Here is a 21,433-nt window from a genome sequence, read left to right on the forward strand (position 1 = left end):
TAAATCTTGCCATATACATGCATTGTGCATCCTTTATAATAACAAGTGTAGTGATGCCTTACAAGGAATTTTACAACCAGTGATTAATAGCTACTCCATTATATTTTTGCTTTATAACACATCTGGGCATTTTTGTATGGGAAAACAAACCTCCCTTATTAGAATAGAACATTTTCTTTCTGATTGCAATGCCTTTGCAAAGGATCAATCTCAGATAAAATCTCAGTGATAAAACCTCCAAAGTTTTTCCCTTATGCATTTTACAGGTATATTTGTGCAATGTGAGTAAGTGAGTGAAGGCTGTAGGTCTTGAAAATCGTAAAGGTAAATTGTAAATCCAGATTCCCGCAAGAATAAGAAGAGAGCATAGGGAGCCCAGGAACTCTGGAATTAATAATCTACTCAAAGCTCCAAGAGTTTTCTCTCCTTTTGCCTTGTGACCTCCAGTGAGCCTTACTTTTCTCATCTAAAAATTGAAAATTAATGGATGATGAAAAGAGTGACTGAACTATGATGTAAGCCCCATAGTGCCAGGTACATAATAAATGTTTAATAATTGCTATAATAATACCATTATTAAATGAGAGGAACCAGTTAAATTTCTCTTGGTATAGTAATCTCCATCAAATGCAAATAGAATTTGTAGAATAAAATAGCATTACCTGTTTTCTTTGTTCAGGAGATTTGGATTCAATATAGAGATTAGAAGTCTCTTTTATATAAGATAGTTAGAAAAGGAGGGACTAAAAAATGTACCTTAAAGTAAAGTACAGTTCTGGGCATGTTGGTATACACCTGTAAACCCAGCTACTAAAGAGGCTGAGGACAGAAGATCATTAGGTTTGAGGTTAGCCTATGCAACTTATTAGCAAGGCCATCTCAAAATAAAAAGGGCTGGGGATATAGCTCAGTAGTAAAGTGCCTGTTTATATGCGTGGAACACTGGGTTCAATCCCTAGTACTGGGGGGGTGGGAGAGAGCACAGAGCAGAAGAATGATTTTTGCAGTAAAATTTTGGACTATATTAAACAGAATTCACATTAAAAATATACATCATAAATATGAGAAATGAAAACTTAGTACTGTATGCTTTGGAATAAAGTTCATTACTCAGCCACATATGAATATGAGTTAGGTTTACATTCACAACAATAAACAGAAAACTCTTATTTAAAAATATCTTGATTAGATTTTATTTGCCTTATAATAAGAAATCTAGAGATAGGCAATTGATAAGGTCTTGATAAGATTGAATAAGATTAGGGCCAGGATTTCTGCTGTTTATTTTGGTCTTTCTCTCAAATTTTTTCTGTTATAGTACCAGATGACTGCTGTAGCTTCAGATATCATGTTCAGGTTTTCAGTAGGGAGAGAAAGGAAGAAGTACCTATTCTCTTTCTCTCATTTATCAATAAAAATAACAACTTTTGAGATCTGGGAGATTTGCACTTAGGTCTCATTGGTCAGAACCATGTCATATGACTTACTTTTTTTATAGAAAATCTGGAAGAATAGTAGCTCTTCTGGGGATGGATATATTGTTGTTATTAATATAACCATAATTATTATAATAAGGAGAAAGGGTGTGGGGAATAGATGAACCTACTCTGTAGGTTCTGCCACACCAGGTATTATGAAGAGGTATTACCCACGTTTTTTCTTCATCTGCATCTCTTTGATTATAGCAGAAAACAAACATTAGGACTCAGGAGGCCTAAGTTACTAATTTGAAGTCAGAGTTATCAGTCAGTTGTATGGTGAATCAGACAATTATTCTTTTTGACACATTTTTCAATATTTATTGCTGGAGTGTCCTCTAAAAGACCATTGGGAGATAGTGGTACCTTTGAGAGGTGGGGCCTTGTTGAAGAAAGTTAGGTCACTGGGGGGACATGTCCTTGAGGGGAATATTGGGAACCTTGCCATTTTCTCTCTCTGCTTCTTCAGTTCATAAGGTGAGCAGTTTTGCTGTATCATGAACTCCTACCATGCTGTAGCATACTGTCAGATGCTCAGAATGACAGGGCCAAGTGACCATATACTGAAATCTCTGAAACCATAAACCAAAATAAATATTTTTTTCCTTATAAGTTATTTATCTTGGGTATTTCATTACAGTGATGCAAAGCACCTCAGCTAACTTAACATAGCAACAAAATAAAATACATTTACAAGTATATCATCAAATAATAGGAAATGGCAAATCTTGAAAAATTTTTAGTAAGCAAGGATTGGTAAAATGGAGTCTCTTTATATTACATCACCTCTGAAATATCATTGATATTGAATTCATTGGTGTGCTGTCTTTATCATTTTATGTGAGTAAGCATATTTGTAAAGAAGTTTATAAAGTTGCTGTTTGTGTTAGATTTTTAGCTTACCTTTTAAAATAAGAGAATGTATTTTACCACCATGATTGAATAGGAATTGTTGTAATTTACTACTCTAAATGACATTTAATTAAGAAATTTTGAAAGCTAATATTATGTTTTAGATACTGAGTAGAATCCATAGACTACTTGCGCAAGGAAAAAAGCATACTCAATACCTACATGATAGTTGAAATAAATACTTATTAATGTAAATCCTCTTTGACAAAATTAGTTGGCTGTAACCACCTCAGCTAATACTTACTGAAGCTTAAAAATGTGGGCAGGGATGGGGATTTTAAAGGAATTGCAGGCATACATCATTTTATCATAGTTCATCGATAATGGTATTTTTAGCACATTGAAGATTTGTGGGAATCCTGCATTGAGCAAATCTAGCTATACCATTTTCCAACATGTGTTCACTTCATTTTTCTGTGTCACATTTTAGATATTCTCATAGTATTTCAAACTTTTTCATCATTACTGCATGTTTTATGATGATTGTTGAGACCTTTGATATTTCATCATTATTGCATGTTTTATGATGATTGCTGAGACCTTTATATTACTATTGTAATTGTTTGAGGTACCATGAAATGTGCCAGTATAGGATGGCAAACTTAAGTGTATGTTCTGACTGCTCTACCGGCCATTCCCCTATTTCTTTCATTTTACTTAGACTTCTGTATTGTCTGAGACACAAAAATATTGAAATTAGACCAATTTGTAATCCTACAGGGGTCTCTAAACTGATTTAAACTGAAATTTGTGTGACTCTTACAGTGAATGAAGATGTGTGACTCTTTCATTCACTGTAAGAGTCACACAAATTTCAGTTTAAATCAGTAGCTAGAAATTATTAGATTTAGTGATGAAGGTGTTTCAAAAGCCAAGACAGATCCAAAGCTAGTTCTCTTCTGCAAAACAGTAGCCAAAGGAAAAGTTCCTGAAGGAAATTAAAATGCTTCTCCATTGAACACAGAAATGATAATAAAGTGGTTATGGAGAAAGTATTAGTGAACAGGACTGCCACAATATTCCCTAAAGCTAAAACCTAATTCAGCGCAAAGCCCTAAGTCTTTTCAGTTCTGTGAAGTCTGAGAGAGGGAAGGAAACTACAGAAGAAATCTTTGAAACTAGCATAGGTTGGTTCATAAGAGGTCATCTCCATATAATAAAAGTGCAAAATGAAGTAGCAAGTGCTAATGTAGATACTGTGAAAAATCATTTAGCTCAGATAGTTGATGAAGGTAAGGTTACATTCAACCACAGATTTTCAAGGCAAACAAAATAGCTTTCTCTTGGAAGAAAATGCCATCTAGGATTTTCAGAGCTAGAGAGCAGAAGTCAATGCTCCACTTAAAGCTTCAAAGGACAGGCTGAGACTTTTATTAGGGGCTCATGCAGCTGGTGGCTTTATGTTAAAGCTTATGCTCATTTACCATTCTGAAAATCCTAGAGCCTTTATGAATTAGTTATGACAAATCTACTTTGTGTTCTGTAAATGGAACAACAGAGCTTGAACAATAGCACATCTGTTTCTGATATGATTTACTGACCTTGAGAACAACTGCTCAGAAAAGAAAAATCATTTTAAAATACTAATACTTATGGACAGCACAGTACAGGTGTGCACCACCACACCATGGTCACCCTAGAGCTGTTATGGAGATGTACATGAGACTGTTTTCATGCCTGCTAACACAACATTCATTCTCCAGTTCATAATTTCAACTTTCGAGTCTTATTATTTAAGAAATATATTTTGTAAGGCTGTAGCTGACATGGATAGTGATTCCTCTAATGGATCTAGGTAAAGTAAATTGAAAACTTTCTGGAAAGGATTGTTCATTTTAGATACCATTGAGAGCATTTGTGTAATGAGGTCAAACTATGAACATTTTGGGGGCGGGGCACTTGGCCACTGAGCCACATCCCCATCCCTGTATTGTATTTTATTTAGACACAGTCTCACTGAGTTGCTTAGCTCCTCGCTGTTGCTGAGGCTGGCTTTGAATTCATGATTCCCCTGCTTCAGCCCCCTGAGCTGCTGGGATTACAGGTGTGCACCATCGCACCTGGCCAAGCTATAAATATTAATAGGAGTTTGGAAGAAGCTAATTTTCACCCTTATGGGTGACTGTGAGGGATTCAAGACTTCAGTGGAGGACTGTGAATGTGGTGAAATAGAAAGAGAACTAGAAGAAGAGTCTGAAGATGTGACTAAGTTGCTGCAACCTCATTATAGAACTTGGAGTTGCTTTGTATGGATGAGCAAAGACTGGTTTCTTGAAATGGAATCTTCTCCTTGTGAAGATGCTCTGAGCATTGCTGAAGGGACAAGAAAAGATTTAGAATACATAAACTTAGTGTTAAAACAGTGGCAGGATTTGAGAGGATTAACTACAGTTTTGAAAAAAGTTCTACTGTAGGTAAAATGCTGTTAAACAACATCACTTGTTACTTAAAAATTTCATGAAAGAATTGGTGGCTATCAAAGACAAGGGGGAAGTGAAATGAGTCAGAGAAGGGATCCCTAAATTTTGTCTAAATGTACCTCTAACCAAATTTTGATTACAGACTTAAAGATATTTAGCTAAAGACAGAAGATCTGAACTGATATAGAGCTGCTGCCCAAGAAACAGAATTTGCAGTTCAACACAAGTGGAATAACAGACTACAAATTTGCATTCTAGTTGCCATACAAAATTACCTGCTCTATGAAGAACCAAAAAAATAGGGGAGAAAAATAATTTTCTCTTTGGGAGTGCTTAGTTGGGATAGACAAAAGACAGATTAGCAAGAGAAAAACAGAGGCTTTTTAATTTGTACAGTGTATTTTCCATATGAATGGGAGGTACCCAGGGAATGAGTAAATCTCAGTTTGGCTTAGAAATCTGTTTATATTGCATCTCTAACTAAAAACATTAAATTTTTAGAGAATACAGAAAATGAAGGAAAAGAAATTTGAATTTTCATGCATGCTAATTGCAGGAAGGCAAATAAATGAAAATTTATTATATTGATTTCTCTAGTGACTTCTCCAGGCTGATTGGTGTCTAAAGTTGTCTTTACTTGTGGAAAAGGGAGGGAAGACTGACATTTTTGTAAATTTGTGTCCTGCGTTTAGGCCAGTGGGGTAATGCAGAAAGCTGTTCTTGTATTGCTTCTTCTGAGTTGTCTTCAACTCAGAATAAATAATTCTTATGTCAAAAAGGCATGTTTTAGGGTGGCATATTCTACTCTTCTACAATAGAAACACATTTTCAGAAGAAAAGAAAATTAGCTGCAACCAACCTTGAAATGAACCAGATAGTGAAACTAGCAGACAGGATTTTAAAGTGAGTACTGTAACTGTCTTCCACAAAGCACAGCAAAAATACTTTCAGTGAATAAAAAGACAGGAAAAATCAGCAGGAAAATGGAAAGGCAAAAAACAACATTATGGGTAGTCTAGAATTAATATAGACAAATCTGAAATTTAAAAGCTACTGGATGGATTTAGAGGAAAAAAGTGACTGAACTTAAAAATAGATCAATAGACGTTTATCCATTTGTAAAAAGTAAAGAAAATATTGAAGAGATAAAAAGCAACAGGGCTTCAAGGACTTATTAGATTATATGAAGCAATCTAACATAATTGAAATCAGAAGGAAAGCAGAGGAAGGATGGGAAATAAAAATAATCTGAAGAAATAGTGGGCGAGAATTTATAAATTCAATGAAAGATTAAAATTTGAAGAGCAAATCTTGAATAGAGCAGGGAAAAACAACACATTATGTATAGATAATTGATTAATGATGATTAATTAATTAATATGATTAATGGCTGATTTCTAGTTAGAAAATCATGGAGAACAGAGGAGAGTGAAAAAAAACATAAAAGTACTAATAGAAACTGTCATCTAGAATTCTTTATTCAGTGAAAACAGCCTTCAAGAATGAAGGTAAAATATATTTTCAGATTAAAAAAAAAAAAAAAGAATTCAAGACCCCTGAGAGAACTTGTAATTGCAAACCCGTTCATTGAAATAGTGACATTTAAAGGGATATAGGTAAAAAAAAAAAATTTCTACTCTTTTATCTCTGAATTTGTTTACAAAACAGGTTGTACATGAAAATTGCATTATTATCTTGTAGGATTCATTGCTCATGTATTGGTAATACAGATATCAGCTGTAACAGAAGAACTTGGGGTAGGACCTAAACCTATAAGATTCAGAGTTTCTGCATTTTACATGAAGTGGCACATTACTAACTGCAAATGGATTGTGAAAAGTTGTGGATATCTCTTGTATCCTCTAGAGCAACAATTTAAACTAATTTCCCTGCTAAAAGTTCAGCAGGAATATTAAAATACCTTTCTAAAAGTATTCAAACAATCCAAAAAGCAGGAGAAACAATAACAAAAACAAAAATCAAACAAACTGAAGAAGTTAAGAATGTGCCATCTCAAAATATGCTGAATTGGTATATTGATTATTTCAAGCTGAAATTACTTGAGAAACTGTAAGTTCCATTTGGCATCTCTTTTCCTACATGCAGCAAGCCATAAATATTCTTTTGGGAGAGAAATCTTTGTACCAAGGCAGGAAAAAATCTTTGTACCAAGTTGACTGACACACCAATATCACCAGACATTGGTGTGTTAGTCAACTTTCTGCTTCTGGGACAAAATACCTGAGATTATCAACTTATTATAAAGAAAGCTTTATTTTAGCTCCTGGTTTCAGAGATTTTAGTCAATGGTCAATTGGCCTCTGTGCTTTTAGGCCTCTGGTGATGTAGCACATAGTGACAGGGAACATGTGGTAGAGCAAAGCTGCTCACCTTATGGTGCTAAGGTTGCAAAGAGAGAAGGGAAGGGTCTGGGAATCCCAAATGCCCTTTCATTGGAATGCCCCCAATGGCCTGATTTCCTTCCACTAAGCTCCACTTACTAAAGGTTCCACCACCTCCAAATAGCACCACAAGCTAGTGACCAAGCCTTAGCATATGGGTCTTTGGGAGATATTTAAGATCTGTGATTGGGACCGTAATGAAGCCAAATAAATAAGTTTATTGAGTTAACCCTTATTTTATACTAGATTTTACATCCCTTTCATAAATCACTTAGTGACATTCTGGAATTTACTATTTGTAGTTCAGAGATTAGTATTTTCTTCCTTTGCAAATTATTGTTGTCTAAAAATAATAAAAACATTGATTTGGACATTTTCTTTGGACTTCACTCTGTTGTAAAAATCCCCATGTAATATGCTTTTTTCTTGCTAATCAGCTCTTGTTTTAATTCAGTTCCTAAATCCAGCCAAAGAGCCCACATAAGAACTAAAGAGTGATAGAAGGGAATTCTCACTCCCTAGAAAAAAAAAAAAAAAAAAAAAGCTAACACTGTGCTATCCAAGATATTTACTTTAACTCTGAATGCAGAGAGACTGAAAATAAATGGACAACAAAAGTAATCATCAATAAGAAAACTGATGTGATTATAATATCACATAAGATAGATTTTAGGACAAGAAGATAAAGAGGGTATTAGGTTTTAAATATTTACCTTTCATTAGTTTTGTTCTGAATGTACACAAAAATTTCTCAGATCAGAGATTTTTTTTGTTTACCAGATAGCACATAGCAGGTGGTTCCCTGTGACTCAGTTCTTAATGGCGGGGGTGATGCAGTGAAGGTGGGGTCTGCTGTCCTACATGCACAGAGTTGTATTACAGGCAAGAATGAAGAAAAATAAATTTTCTGCACTTTTTATAAAGGGGAAAGAGGCAATGTCTACCCTTTTCCTTCTAGGAGAATCTTATTATAAATGTCTTACTCTAACCCTTTGGAATGTACACTAATTTCTATATGAAAAAGACCAGCCCATTGTCCAGTTTTACCTTTTCTCATCCCTTTTTGAGATGTAAACATATATTTCCAGGGGTTAGCCACTTGGAATTTTCATTACATATACAGTGGCAAATTAATTCTTAGTGTTTGATTCCAGAATCCCAAATTTCAGTAAAATTTGCCTTGACACCTCTAATTGTGCAATACAGGTTCTTTTTTATAGTCCTACAATAGGAGTATTTCATTATGAAAGTGAATCAATTTTTTAGGAAGATTTAATAGTCAAATTTGTGTATGCCACATAACAACTTCAAAATACACGAAAGAAAAATAATCATAAAAGGCAGAAATGAAATTCTATAATCATAAACTGTTTTTAAGACGCTTCAGCAATTGATATAGCAAATAGACTTTTAAAAATCAACAAAAGTATAAGAGATTCTACTATGTATTTAAGAATGTTGTATATTTCTCTTGGGAATGACTGCCAGAAATGAAAAAAAATACCTGTTTCCTTTGTTCTTAGCAGCCTTAGAATTTAATATTTTTAAAAAAGTATTCTCTATTAGTCTGACAGGGAAACTGTGGCACTTGTAATGATTTGCAATTCATGAATCATCTCCGGATTGGACATTTTGCATATGCTTTTCATTTGATTTTTCTTTTGTGTAAGATGCATTAATAATTTGTGTTGTCTTCAGTATTATGTTCTTTTTTGATTTATAATATCTTATATTGCAAGTATTTTCTATTTGTCATTAATTTTTAAATCATCTTATGTGTTTTACCTTATAGAAGCTAAAATGTTTGTGTAGTCAAATCTATCTTTTTTATGTTTATTTATTTATTTTTTATTTTATACCAGTTATTTTTTGTGAACCTATTTGTGAGTTGTAATACCCATACAGCATTATCTCAGTAAGATACTAACCCTGTAAAAGTCAAGGTAGTGTCCACGTAGTTAGACATTGAGATGGGCCACATAAAATAAGTTCTGTTATGTTCATGTGACTTACACTGTCATTATGACATTGTCCTATTCTTGTGCAACTTAAATTTATCTTTTCTTTTGCTTCTTAGATCATTCATAATTTTGTGAGGCGGATCCAGACCAAAATCAAAGATCTTCTACAGCAGATGGAAGAAGGGCTGAAGACAGCTGATCCTCATGATTGCTCTGCTTATACTGGTTGGACAGGTGAGAATATGGAGTAGAAGCAATTAATATTTTTTTCTTATTTTATGAGATGTAAGACTTGGCTTTGAAATTTTCTTTTAAAGTGGTAAAGTTTTATACTCTTGAAGTCTTAAACTATGTCTTCATTGAGAGATTCTTTGGAATTTTATTTCTAAAGAAATATCTTCTGCCTGAAGTTTGACTTTTAATGTATATAGTATGTGATATTTTTACATTTAGTTAACCTAATATGTAGCTGTGAAATGTGTAATAAAAGTAAACTTGCATAAGGGGTCAGGTGTATTTTGTTTTGCTTGGTTTGTTATCATTCTTGCTTTACTCTTTGTGATAGGTTGTGATTGAATGAGTTCTCTGGTCTGTTTCATAAATCATTTACCCTTACTGCCTGAACTCAATTTGACTCATTTGTACATGTAAAGATTTTTATTTAAATCTTAATAATAATGACTAAACAGGCAACCAGTAATATACTTCACTTTTTAAAAAATATAATTTCAAAATTAACTTGCTTTAACTAATCTTTATATTTTTATTGTTTTTACCAGGTAGCCAGGACATTATAACAGCTATTTGGGGTATATAAAAGAAATAAGACAGATCTTGTTCTTAGGGATTAAACTAAATGCTGATTAAATTGCTAATGACAGTTTTTATAACCTTCTTGTTAAATTGTCGTAGTTGAATTTCCAATTAGCATAGACACAGATATATATGTTAGAGCTACCGTGAACCCAAAACCTATTATTTTTGCAATGTATAGCCAAACATGGCAGCCTTGATGATTATGTACTTATATTTATTTCAGTGATGTTTTATTTATTATTTGCCTTTTATAAGTACAATTATATGGTGACATTAAAATTATATATTTCAGACTTGTAAACCCAGATAGACATAGACCAAGTTCAATTACAGAGCAAAATGTAAAATTAGATATTTGTGGTTAACCAGAAGAAAAATACAAAGAATATTTTGAGAAGAAAACTATTCAGGAAAGAACAATAACATAGCTGTTAATAGCACAGGTTTCCCTTAAAAAGTCTTTTACTTACAGCATTTTCTCTTACTTTTGACAAATATTTTTAACTCTAATAGTTAGGTTCCAAACTGACTATGCATAGAGTCATTCAGAAAGCTTTATAATAAATTAAGAGGACAACTGCAGTAGGAACTCTGGGAATCTGTATTTCTTTTTTTTTTTTTTTTTTTTTTTTTTAAGAGGGAGGGAGAGAGAGAGAGAAGTTTTTTTTAATATTTATTTTTTAGTTATTGGCGGACACAACATCTTTGTTTGTATGTGGTGCTGAGGATCGAACCCAGGCCGCACGCATGCCAGGCGAGCACGCTACCACTTGAGCCACATCCCCAGCCCCGGGAATCTGTATTTCTAAAGAATCCTTATCTATTGCCATCTTCTGGAATCATGGTAGAACCACTGTGGAAGTATTTGGTTTCAGTGATATAAAATAGTACTTAGGGCTTTAGGGTTTAGGAAAAAGTATGGAAGGTACCTTTCCATCTTTTCTCTTAAAACCATACAAGAGGAATGAATAAAGCATTCATCATTTATTCCCTTTTGCAAAACTTTGAGACAGACCAAAAAAATTCATTCAAATAATTTTGGATAAAAAACAAACGACATATAGAATGAGTGTGGAAAGCCGCGCACGACATAGCAAGAAAGGAAAGCCACAGGGCCCAGGAGTAGCAAAATCCTGCTTTTCTCATTCTCCATATTCAATAAGGAGTAATTCCCAGAAGGAGTGGCCCACACCCTCAACAGGAACATTTGTGGGCACATCTGAGTGCAAAGTGAATAGGCAATGCTGGGCTGGGCGAGCAGAGAAGAAGAGGCATGGCAAGTGTACAAGGAAAGAGTACAGACCTTCAAAAAGGGGGTAGCGTCCTTGGTGGCACCAGCTAATGGCTTAAGGCAGGAAGGAAACAGCAATGACTGACACCCTCCTGAAACAGGAAAAGATATGTGAACTACAGGAAATCTGGCCACCAGAAGTCATGACTATTAAAGAAAGAAACTGTTGTTTATTACTTAGCAAGAAGAGGATGCCCTTGAGAAAAAGCAAAAACAACTATGAAAGCTACCCTAACCATTTTTTTTTTTTTTTTGGGCTAGGGAATCTTCCTGTAAATAATTGCTCTAGAAATATTTAATATATTCACACTTAAGAAAAAAATTTGTTATAATATAAGAGGAAAAAGGGACTCTCAGAATGTCATAAAAGGAATTCTGAAAAAGGAAACATAAGGAAATGCCACTGCAATGTGAAGAAAAATTGGCAATACTTTGAACATGAATTTTGTAAAACTTTTTAAAGCAGTAAGTTCACAAAGCAGAAATAAAGGCATTTGGAGAAGAGAGGGCCAGAAAACAAGAGCCTATGATAAAGAATTGACAGAACCAAGAAAATAATTGAAAAGGTAAGAATTGACCCACAAAAGTCATTTAAGAAAACTGAAGTACAAGAAACTGAAGTAACACTAAGATGACACCATGGAATTGTCAGCAGCACCATGAAAAGCCAAGTATCTTTCTTGTCTAGAAAAGTTTCAATACATACTTTCTGAATAAATACATTACTAAATCAAACCATTAAGGGGGAAAAAAGCAAAGAAAAAGAAACAAAAATCAACTAAGGAGAAACTCCTGGTTTTCAGTCCAGAATGTACGGAGTTGCTACTCCATCCTAACAAGGGAAAAGCTGAACAAACTGAAACATCACCTCTTCTTAGATCTATCAGAGAAGTTAGGTCACAAGGTGAACTGCTTTATCAAAAGTTGGAAGACAGGTGGATGCAGGGAATTAGAACTAACAGGAGCTATTGCCAGTTACTGCCAACACACAAGGTTAGAACAAATTTAATTATGGATTGTGTTAGTCAACTTTTTATCACTGATAAAATACTTGAGAAAATCAGCTTAAAGAAGGAAAGATTTATTTTGGCTTATGGTTTCAAATGTTTCAATTCATGGTCACTAGTCTCTGTTGTTTCTGAGCCTGTGGTGAAGCAGAACATCACTGGAGTAGGGAAGAGTCTGTGGCAGAGCAAAGCTATTTACCTCATGGTATCCTGGAAGCAGAAAAAGTGGGGAAGAGGCCATGGACAAAATAGATCCTTCTGGAACCTGCCCTAAGTGGCCTTCTTCTTTCAACTTGGCCCCACCTCCTAAAAATGCCATCATCCATGAACTCATTAATGGATTTATCCATTGATGAGGTCAGAGCCCTCATGGTCTAATTACCTTCCAAAAACATTGCTGCATTTGGGACCACACCTTCCACATATGAGCCAAACCATAAAATAGATCTAATTGGCCTCTATTCATAATTCATGAATTGAGGCAGCCTGCATTCTACAAAATAGATGGAGAGCTCCCTCCTGGCAGTGGCAGAACAATGGGTTTTGTAAGGTCGGAACCAGGAAACAAGAATACTACAAAGATGATTGGTTAAGATCAAGTTACTTTATTATTATTTTGTAAGGGTTAAAGCAGAAGAGACTTCCTTATTATACTGACACAAGTAGACTGAAATCTGTTTGGGGGAAAAACTGGTCTTTTGGAGGTCTTTCTGCTTCCTTGAAGTTTCAGTTTATGTAACATTTATCAAGAGTGACTCCATTTTGGTTAATTCTGGTCTGCTGGGGTCTCATGCAACAGTTCAATCTAAAACAATGGGACCCCATAATTTTTGTTTAATAGTAGGAAAACCTAAATTATACTTTGATTAATCCTGGAGGCTTAGTGTGAACAAATCTGAAAGAAAAATTCCAGGGGGACTTAATCATAAGGGGACCTCATACAAATGCATCTTGCCTCCAGAAGCTCTACTGAGGCTTCACAGTGAATATTGAAGAAACAGTCCATCAATCTTTGAGCAAAAGGAGGGGAATGGAAACCATTTTGAAATACCTCTGAGCACTTTGTTCTTAACAAAGCCCACCCTCTGAAGAAACTTTTACCAGAATCTGACCTCCTAGAGTTTTAACATAGCCAAACTACCTGGGAGAAGGAAAATACCCAAATCTAGCTGGCTGTAAACCTTCAATATTGGGGAAGTGAAATAATTAACTCCAGCTCCCTCTGGACATCCAGGCTCTCTAAGGGAACAGGAGGTGAGAGGCACTGGTGAAGTTCAACAGTTTAGGGACCAAGACTTGCCAGAAGATGGCGACCACGGTACTATGGACCATTTCCTCTTCCCACACTTACCCTACATCTCTAAAGGCCTGTTTACCACAGTGCCTTTTACCCAGTGCATGTCAACATTTTAACAAAAAAATTACAAAGCATGATGACCATTTTCTTTTTATTTGTCCTCATGTACTTTAAAATACTCAAGCATTAAATATAAGTTTTTAGGTCCTCAGGTTAACCAGAGAGTATTCTGTTTAGAGGTTTCTGAGTCAGTCAGGGAGTACTTATTTGTAAACTTTTTATAATGATTATTATGTTCGAAATTTATCTGTATTTAGCTTCTAACTCTTCTAATGATTACATAAATTTATATTTACTTACTGGAAGAGATAATAAGCAACTCATACAGAAGACTTTTTTTTTTTAGCTTCCAGATATACTGTAAGGGTTAAATGTCTTTTTACAGAAATGGATAAGGACAAAAGAAGGATTGCTCAAAAAAATAAAGTGTTAAGCATTAATATGAAAGAGTCATGGGATACCCTGAATAGGAAAATTGAACAAAGTAGAATTAGATATTTAGAGAACTTTCAAAAGCAAAATAAAAAACAGTAAAAATCAGAGGATGTTATTAGATAAGACCAGAATATTGAAGAACATAAATTCTACATTAACAGGATGTTTTGTTTGGTCATTTCACCATCATATCACTTCTTTCAATACTTTTTTCTATAATATATTTTATTAAATAATAAAACACTTCACTGTCATACTGACTTCTTTTTGTTAACACATATTAATTGCACATATTGATGGGGTCAGTGTGATAATCCCAGAGGTTCATTCAGAGCGAGTGCATTGATCAAATCCAGCCACTCTTCTACCCTCCTCTTCCCATAGTAACTTCTTCCACCCAGGCATTAAACTATGCTTAAGAAGCTATATACATCATCCTCCAAAGGTAGCAAAGCCCCCTCTCTGGTTCATGTGAAGATCTGGGTGTGTTATTCAATCTAAAATAGGAGGATTGTGTAGGTGATAGTCTGTACATGTGGTGTCCTATAAATGTTAAACTGACTCACTGATCAATTGTATGGGTTGATCACTAAAGAAAACTGAAAAACTGTGCCAAATAGAAAAATTAGAAAAAGCAATAAAATCCAGAAAGGTAATCATTTAATTTGGGGTAGCATTGGAGGAAATAATTGAATAAGAATTTAAAAAAAGGTAACTTGAGATACAAAAGAGACTGAATATAACCTTGAAATGAATAAAAATTAACAGAATGAGTAGGACTATCCTCTGTATTTCAGCCTGGGTATTTCATCTCTTGTTTAAGAGCATAGAATCACCATGCCATACCAGTTAGCAAGATAATCGATTTACATGTGTATCTTTTTTTTTTTTCCCAGCTCTTATTTCTGTGGGGTTTAATTTTCATTTTTAAAGAACTATTTGACATAATTTTTTTGATGTTACCCCTTCAGAAAATGTAGTGTTTACGCAGAAGAATTTATATCATGTAATTTAAAAATATCTTGAAGGTAAAAAGGAAAGGTAGTAATATTTTTCTTTTGGGGTGGGGATCATTTCAGGCATAGCCCTTTTGTACCTGCAGCTATACCGGGTCACCTGTGACCAGACATACCTGCTTCGATCTCTGGATTATGTAAAGAGAACACTTAGGAACCTGAATGGTCGCAGGGTCACTTTCCTCTGTGGAGATGCTGGGCCCCTTGCTGTAGGAGCTGTGATATATCATAAACTCAAAAGTGACTGTGAATCCCAGGAATGCATCACAAAGTAAGTTTTTAATTCTGGAAATATTTTCTTTAAATTCTTAGTTGGAACTCTAGCTGTAGAAAAATATACAAAAAAGAAACTATTTTTAACTTACTCTCCTATTGCAAACAGGTCTCCCTAAGAAGTAAAAGGGTTTGTATGTCTACTTTTTTTTTTTTTTTTTTTGTACCAGATGTTACACCCAGGAGTGCTTAACCACTGAACCACATCCCCAGCCTGTTTTTTAATTTTTTATTTTGAGATAGGATCTCACTAAGTTGCTTAAGGTCCCCCTAAGTTGCTGAGGCCAGCTTTGAACTTAGCGATCTTCCTGCCTCAGGCTCTGGGCCCCTAGGATTACAGGTGTGTGCCACTTTGCTTAACTGTATGTCACTCTTGAGCATTTTAGTGAAATCATATGTTATTTTTCTATTCAAGCATGAGTATTTCTTAATTTCAGAGAGACTTTAATCATTTTTCCTAAATAATTTTTGGTTGCCTTCAATGCATGAAAATTAGCTCACAATGCTGTAGATCCACAAGAATAAATTAATCATAGTTTAACTTTTAACTGATTAGTTATATTAATGAAGAGCAAGTAAGGAATATGTTTCATTGTACCTATTGGTTTATATTCCTTCTTGAAGAAGTAGAAATCAGGGCTTAGTTCTAGGACCTGATCTAGTACATGTTAGTTAATGTCTGTTGAAAGTTAGAATGATTCATACTCATTCCTAAGCACTGGCAGCATTTCAGTGCCATTTTTATTTAGATTTTAAATCACTTTGTTCTAATGCTAGATGAATTATGTTACATGGTTTAGAATAAATATAAAGGTATACATTTTGAACAGAAAGATTTTTTTCTTTCTTTCTTTAATGGTGCTAAGGTTGGGACTAGGGCCTTATAACAGCCTGAGCTAGAGGCCTGACTCTGGGTATCCAAAAAGTAGGCATAGCTACTTGCTAAAAAGCTAAACAGGAAAGGTAATTATAGAGTGTGAAAGGAACTTTAATCAGTATAGCTACACCAGGAAGACAAGGGGACCCATGGCCTTAGTTCTGTCTTTGAGGGACTGACAATTACTTTGAGGTTTTATAGAAAGAGGAGTAAGTGCAAGGTTGTTTACACTGTTGAAGGCTTTTCTTAACTGCCAAATAGGTGATCTTGATCAGTCGTGCTTTGTCCATCATTATCTCATGATTGGTCAGGCTGGGCCTTTTCCAAATAAGAAAATTGCACTTGATGTTGCTGGGCAAGGGATGGGGTGAAGGAAAGCTTCAACTCATTATAAGATGTTTATCCACCAGACCTAGATAATGGAGGCAGAGACGCCAAATCTTCACTCCTGCTTTTAGTCACCCGTGGGGCATTTGCAGACAAAAGTGAAGTCTAAGTTGAAGTCTAAGTCCTTGTTATACTTGTACATGCTAAGCACACACTCTACCACTGAGCTATATTCTCAGATCAGGTTTTTTGCTCATAATTTTTACATTTGAAAGAAGAATTAGTAAAGTGGAGAAATTCTAGTTGTTTTGGGAATTTAGGGTGCTTTTTTAAATCATAGTTTTAAATTTAAAAATAAATACATTTCTAAAGTGATGAGTTACTTGTTTCTGAAAGAAGCATTTTAGACATGCACATTGGAGAAAACAGAATTTTTTCTTGTTGTTTAGACTTTTGCAGCTGCACAGAAGCATTGTCTGCCAAGAATCAGAGCTTCCTGATGAGCTGCTGTTCGGTCGAGCAGGTTATCTGTATGCCTTACTGTACCTGAACACGGAGATTGGCCCTGGCACTGTGTGTGAATCAGCCATTAAAGAGGTATTGTGGGATTACTGACACCTGTGGGTATTCAAAGCTATCTGTTAGCATGGAGTTATGTTAGTATTAAGGCTCTGCTTCTAGGTTGAATTAGCTTTTTAAAACATCTCATAAAAATTACAAATTAGCTGCTTTTCTTTTTAGGGATTTTTTTTTTAAAAAAAACTCAATATCTGCTGGGTGTCATGGTGCTCACCTATAATCCCAGCAGCTGGGAAGGCTGAGACAGGAGGATCAAGAGTTCAAAGCCAGCCTCAGCAAAAGCGAGATGCTAAGCAACTCCACCCTGTCTCTAAATAAACTTCAAAATAGAGCCGGGGAGGTGGCTCAGTGGTAGAGTGACCCTGAGTTCAATCCCCAGTACTAAAAAGCAAAAATCTATATATACTTCTCCATCTGTTATTGATAACAACTGGTTTTACAGGAACCAAGCAACAACAGCAGCTTCAAAAAGTTTGAATGTTTATTTTTCTTTTGTGAGTTCTCTGAGGTGACTATATCTGGTGACCTATCTTCTTTTTACTTTGTTATGCTAAAAGCGTATCTTTACCTGTATGACCAATGCTAGTTTGGTACCCTTAGTCCTAGGAAGAAGGGAAAGGGAGAAAAAGCATTATCCTTTGTAAGGACTCCATCTGTAAGTTGCCCATCTCATGTCTGCTCACATCCCTTTGCCAGAAATTAGAAAAAATGGCTGTGTTCAGCTGTTTCTAGCTAGGAGACCAGATGCCAGCTAAAACTTGGAGTACTCCACCAAAATGATGAGAAGAACATGGGTTTGAGGAAACAATTAGTGTCTTTGCCACATAGTCATTCCAAACATGATGTTCTTGTGATCTGACTAAAATCCTTCAAACCACAACTGACCACATTGCATGAGCTTTTCATCAATGAATCTAAGTCCTACAGTCTTTCCTGAAAAGTGTGTTTGCCAGTCTTTTGGGCAAAACATTGCAGCTACAAAGCAACTAAAAAGTCTGGAACCATTTTTAATGGGAAGTTTTTCCAGATTTTAGTTGACATTTTTTATAAAGAACTTTTGACGTTTTTTATAAAGAACTTTTCCTTTCTTAGACTTTTTTTTCTTTTTCTACTCTGATGTTGTCTTCTAAGTCCTCTCTGCCCACATTTATTAATTTATAAGATAAAAATGACTATGTTAGCTACTAATTTAGATTAATAATCTCTCCATGTATACATAAGTGTTAATGTAAATTAGACTAGAACAGCATGCATGTACAATTTTTTAGATTTATGGAATCTCATTGCCTCTGTAGGTAGTCAATGCTATTATTGAATCCGGTAAAACCTTATCAAGAGAAGAAAGAAAAACTGATCGATGTCCCCTATTGTATCAGTGGCACAGGAAGCAGTATGTTGGAGCAGCCCATGGCATGTCTGGGATCTACTATATGTTAATGCAGGTAAATAACAAATTTCTGAAATACTAATACAGCAACTATATTATAATATATTAGGTCAAATACAAATGGGAAATGAAATTTTTAGACAAACCAAGCTGGCTAAATTGAAACAAGCTCCTCCTTTGAATCACAGTTGCTTAAACTCTGCTTCATGAACATGAGAATTCCCAAGAGTACATTTAGTTGTTTTTCGCCCATGCTTTTCTTCTTTCCTTGTCCTCCTGCTGATTGAAGTGGAAACTTTTTTAATACAGATGGATCTTCAGGGAGTAAAAGGGCCTCTTGAATCCAAACTGAGGCAGAATTTTTTTATATTCAGATGCCCCCAACTTATTATCAGTCATGTTCTGAATTTTAACAAGTTTATTGCTGTGGTTATGATCTTGTCTCTTAATTATCCTTGTCACCTACTGAATTAAGAACCTGCACTTCTGTGAAGTAGTTAGAAACCCATCCCAGGTATTAAACCCATCCCAGGTATTACCTCGATGGATGCTTCTAGCCGCATGGCCTAAGTCCCCCTTCTGTGCTAAGTATACAACCTCCTTTTTCTTTCTTAAAATTATGCCTTTCTTTATTTTACAGAATCACAAAGCTAGTGAGTCAAGGAATAAGGATTAGAATTTAGATATCTTTGACTGAAAGCCTAGTTTAAATTTTTTTTTATTTTCCTTTTTGAAAAAAATACTATACTATGCCTAAAGGAAAATAGAGAGCTGGGATTGTGGCTCAGAGGTAGAGCACTTGCCTAGCATGCATGAGTTACTGGATTCGATCCTCAGCACCACATGAAAATTAAATAAGGGTATTGTGTCTACCTATAACTAAAAAACAAATGCTAAAAATAAAATAGAAAATTCATATCTAAACAGGACCAAAACTTTCTTTTCTGGTAATTAGTAGTCTTTGTTAATTACTGTAAAAGTAAACTTGCATATATTCCAGTTGTGGATTTTCTTTAAAGTGCAGCATGCATTTCTAAAATAATCAGAATTTCATCTGAATTTTGAAATAACAGTTACTTTTTTTTAAGAGACGTTATAGTGTGATGTTTGTGTGTTAAAGTTTTCTAGAGAAACAGAACCAATAGGAGATGTAAATACACATACACATACCTGAAGGAATTTATTATAGGAATTGACTTTGTGCAATTATGGTGGCTGAGAAGTCCCACAGTCTGCCATTTCTAAGCTTGGGACCTGATGGTGTAAATCATAGTCAAGGGTCAGGAAGAGACTGATGTCTTTGTTCCAAGTAGGCAGGCTGGTGGGAAGGGGCAACTTCTTCCTCCTTTGTTCTACTTATGACTTCAGTGGATTAGATGAAGCCTACCCACATTGAAAAGGACCACCTACTTTACTGAGTCCAGCAATTCAATTGCTAATCTCAATCAGAAAGACACTCTCAGACATACCCAGAAATAATGTATTGGGGTACCTCATTGACCTAGTCAAGTGAACACACAAAATTAAACATCACAGGATGTACTCCAGAAAGGTGTTTTAACTGGTAGCTCAGGAACCTCAAATCATAAAACCATTAGGAAAAAACATAATAATGTGAGATCCCCACTGATGTGGTTTAGATTCAGTTTTTGAGGTTGATTTTGTTGCATATTAGGAGTTTCTTTGAGAGAAATACAAATCATGAAATTTTCCCCTCTTGTGCTTTTAAAGTGAGAAACCTGTTTACACTATTTAGTATTCTATTTAGAAATCCTTATCTTTTTAAAGAGATGTTAAGCAGTGTGATGGCACTGGCTGAGAGCTGACTCTGCATTTCTTTCCCCTTTTCCTCATCTCCTACTGGTGTGGTAGCATTGTCCTGTGGTGGTATTATCCATTGTGTGCTGTCACTTAAACAGAACTTCAAATTCATAATGGCATAACTAAAACAATTCTTCTCTTGAAAATCCTTTCAAAATACTACTACTACTACTAATAATAATAAAGTAGAAACTCACATTCCAAAATGAAACTAGAAGACACCTAAAGCCCCAAACTGTGAATATATAAACTGGAAAGAGGTGAATGAATGACAAATGTCCTAACAGGATAGAAGAAGATCACACAAAAGTGCCTTAATAAATTAGAGGCTGCCAGAAGGAATCAAGCCAGTTTCTCTTGCAAACCCTATGACTTAAGGAATTTCAAGTGACATGTACCATAAAGGTGGCATGAGACATGTGTCTATATGGCAGTGAGGGCAGGTCAGCAGAGGGCTCTACAAACATTTTTATAAGGAGCCATTGGTTCTCTGTAAGTATGTCCATCCAGCAAAGTGAGATGACTATTTCTCCTCTTAACTCCTGCTGGAAACAAAGAGGATTTAGGTCTGTTTTAGTCAGCTTTTTTGTTGCTGTGACCAAAAGATCTGACAAGAGCAATTAGAGGAGGAAAAGTTTATTTGGGGGGCTTATAGTTTCAGAGATCTCAGTCCATAGATAGATGGCTTTATTCCTTAAGGCTCAAGGTGAGGCAGAACATCATGGTGGAATCATGTGACAGAGGAAAACAGGTCAGGACATGGCCACCAAGAAGCAGAGACTCTACTTTCCAGGGACAGAACATATACCCCTAATACATGCTCCCAGTGACCCACCTCCCCAAGCCACATCCTACCTTCAGTTACCACTCAGTAAATCCCTATCAGAGGATTACTTCACTGATTGAGTTAAGGCTATCATAACCCAATCATTTCACATCTAAACCTTCTTGCATTATCTCACACATGAGCTTTTGGGGGACACTTCATGTCTAAACTGCAATAGTCTGAAAGAATTGAATCTACTATTCTGATTAGAGATGGCCAGGTATAGAGGTTGGTGAAGGGGGCTTGAA

The 21,433-nt window shown here is 35.2% G+C and overlaps 1 protein-coding gene across 1 annotated transcript in view; it reads left to right on the forward strand.

Annotated features, from left to right (window-relative positions):
• Positions 1-21,433, forward strand: part of Lancl2 (LanC like glutathione S-transferase 2) — a 51,835-nt gene that overhangs the window by 10,276 nt on the left and 20,126 nt on the right. The window contains exons 2-5 of the mRNA XM_077105087.1: positions 9,290-9,407; positions 15,159-15,366; positions 17,022-17,169; positions 18,447-18,593. Coding sequence (XP_076961202.1) covers positions 9,290-9,407; positions 15,159-15,366; positions 17,022-17,169; positions 18,447-18,593 — 621 coding nt within the window. The remainder of the gene's footprint in view (positions 1-9,289; positions 9,408-15,158; positions 15,367-17,021; positions 17,170-18,446; positions 18,594-21,433) is intronic.

This window comes from Callospermophilus lateralis, chromosome 1, assembly GCF_048772815.1.
Source record: "Callospermophilus lateralis isolate mCalLat2 chromosome 1, mCalLat2.hap1, whole genome shotgun sequence".
Taxonomy (NCBI): domain Eukaryota; kingdom Metazoa; phylum Chordata; class Mammalia; order Rodentia; family Sciuridae; genus Callospermophilus; species Callospermophilus lateralis.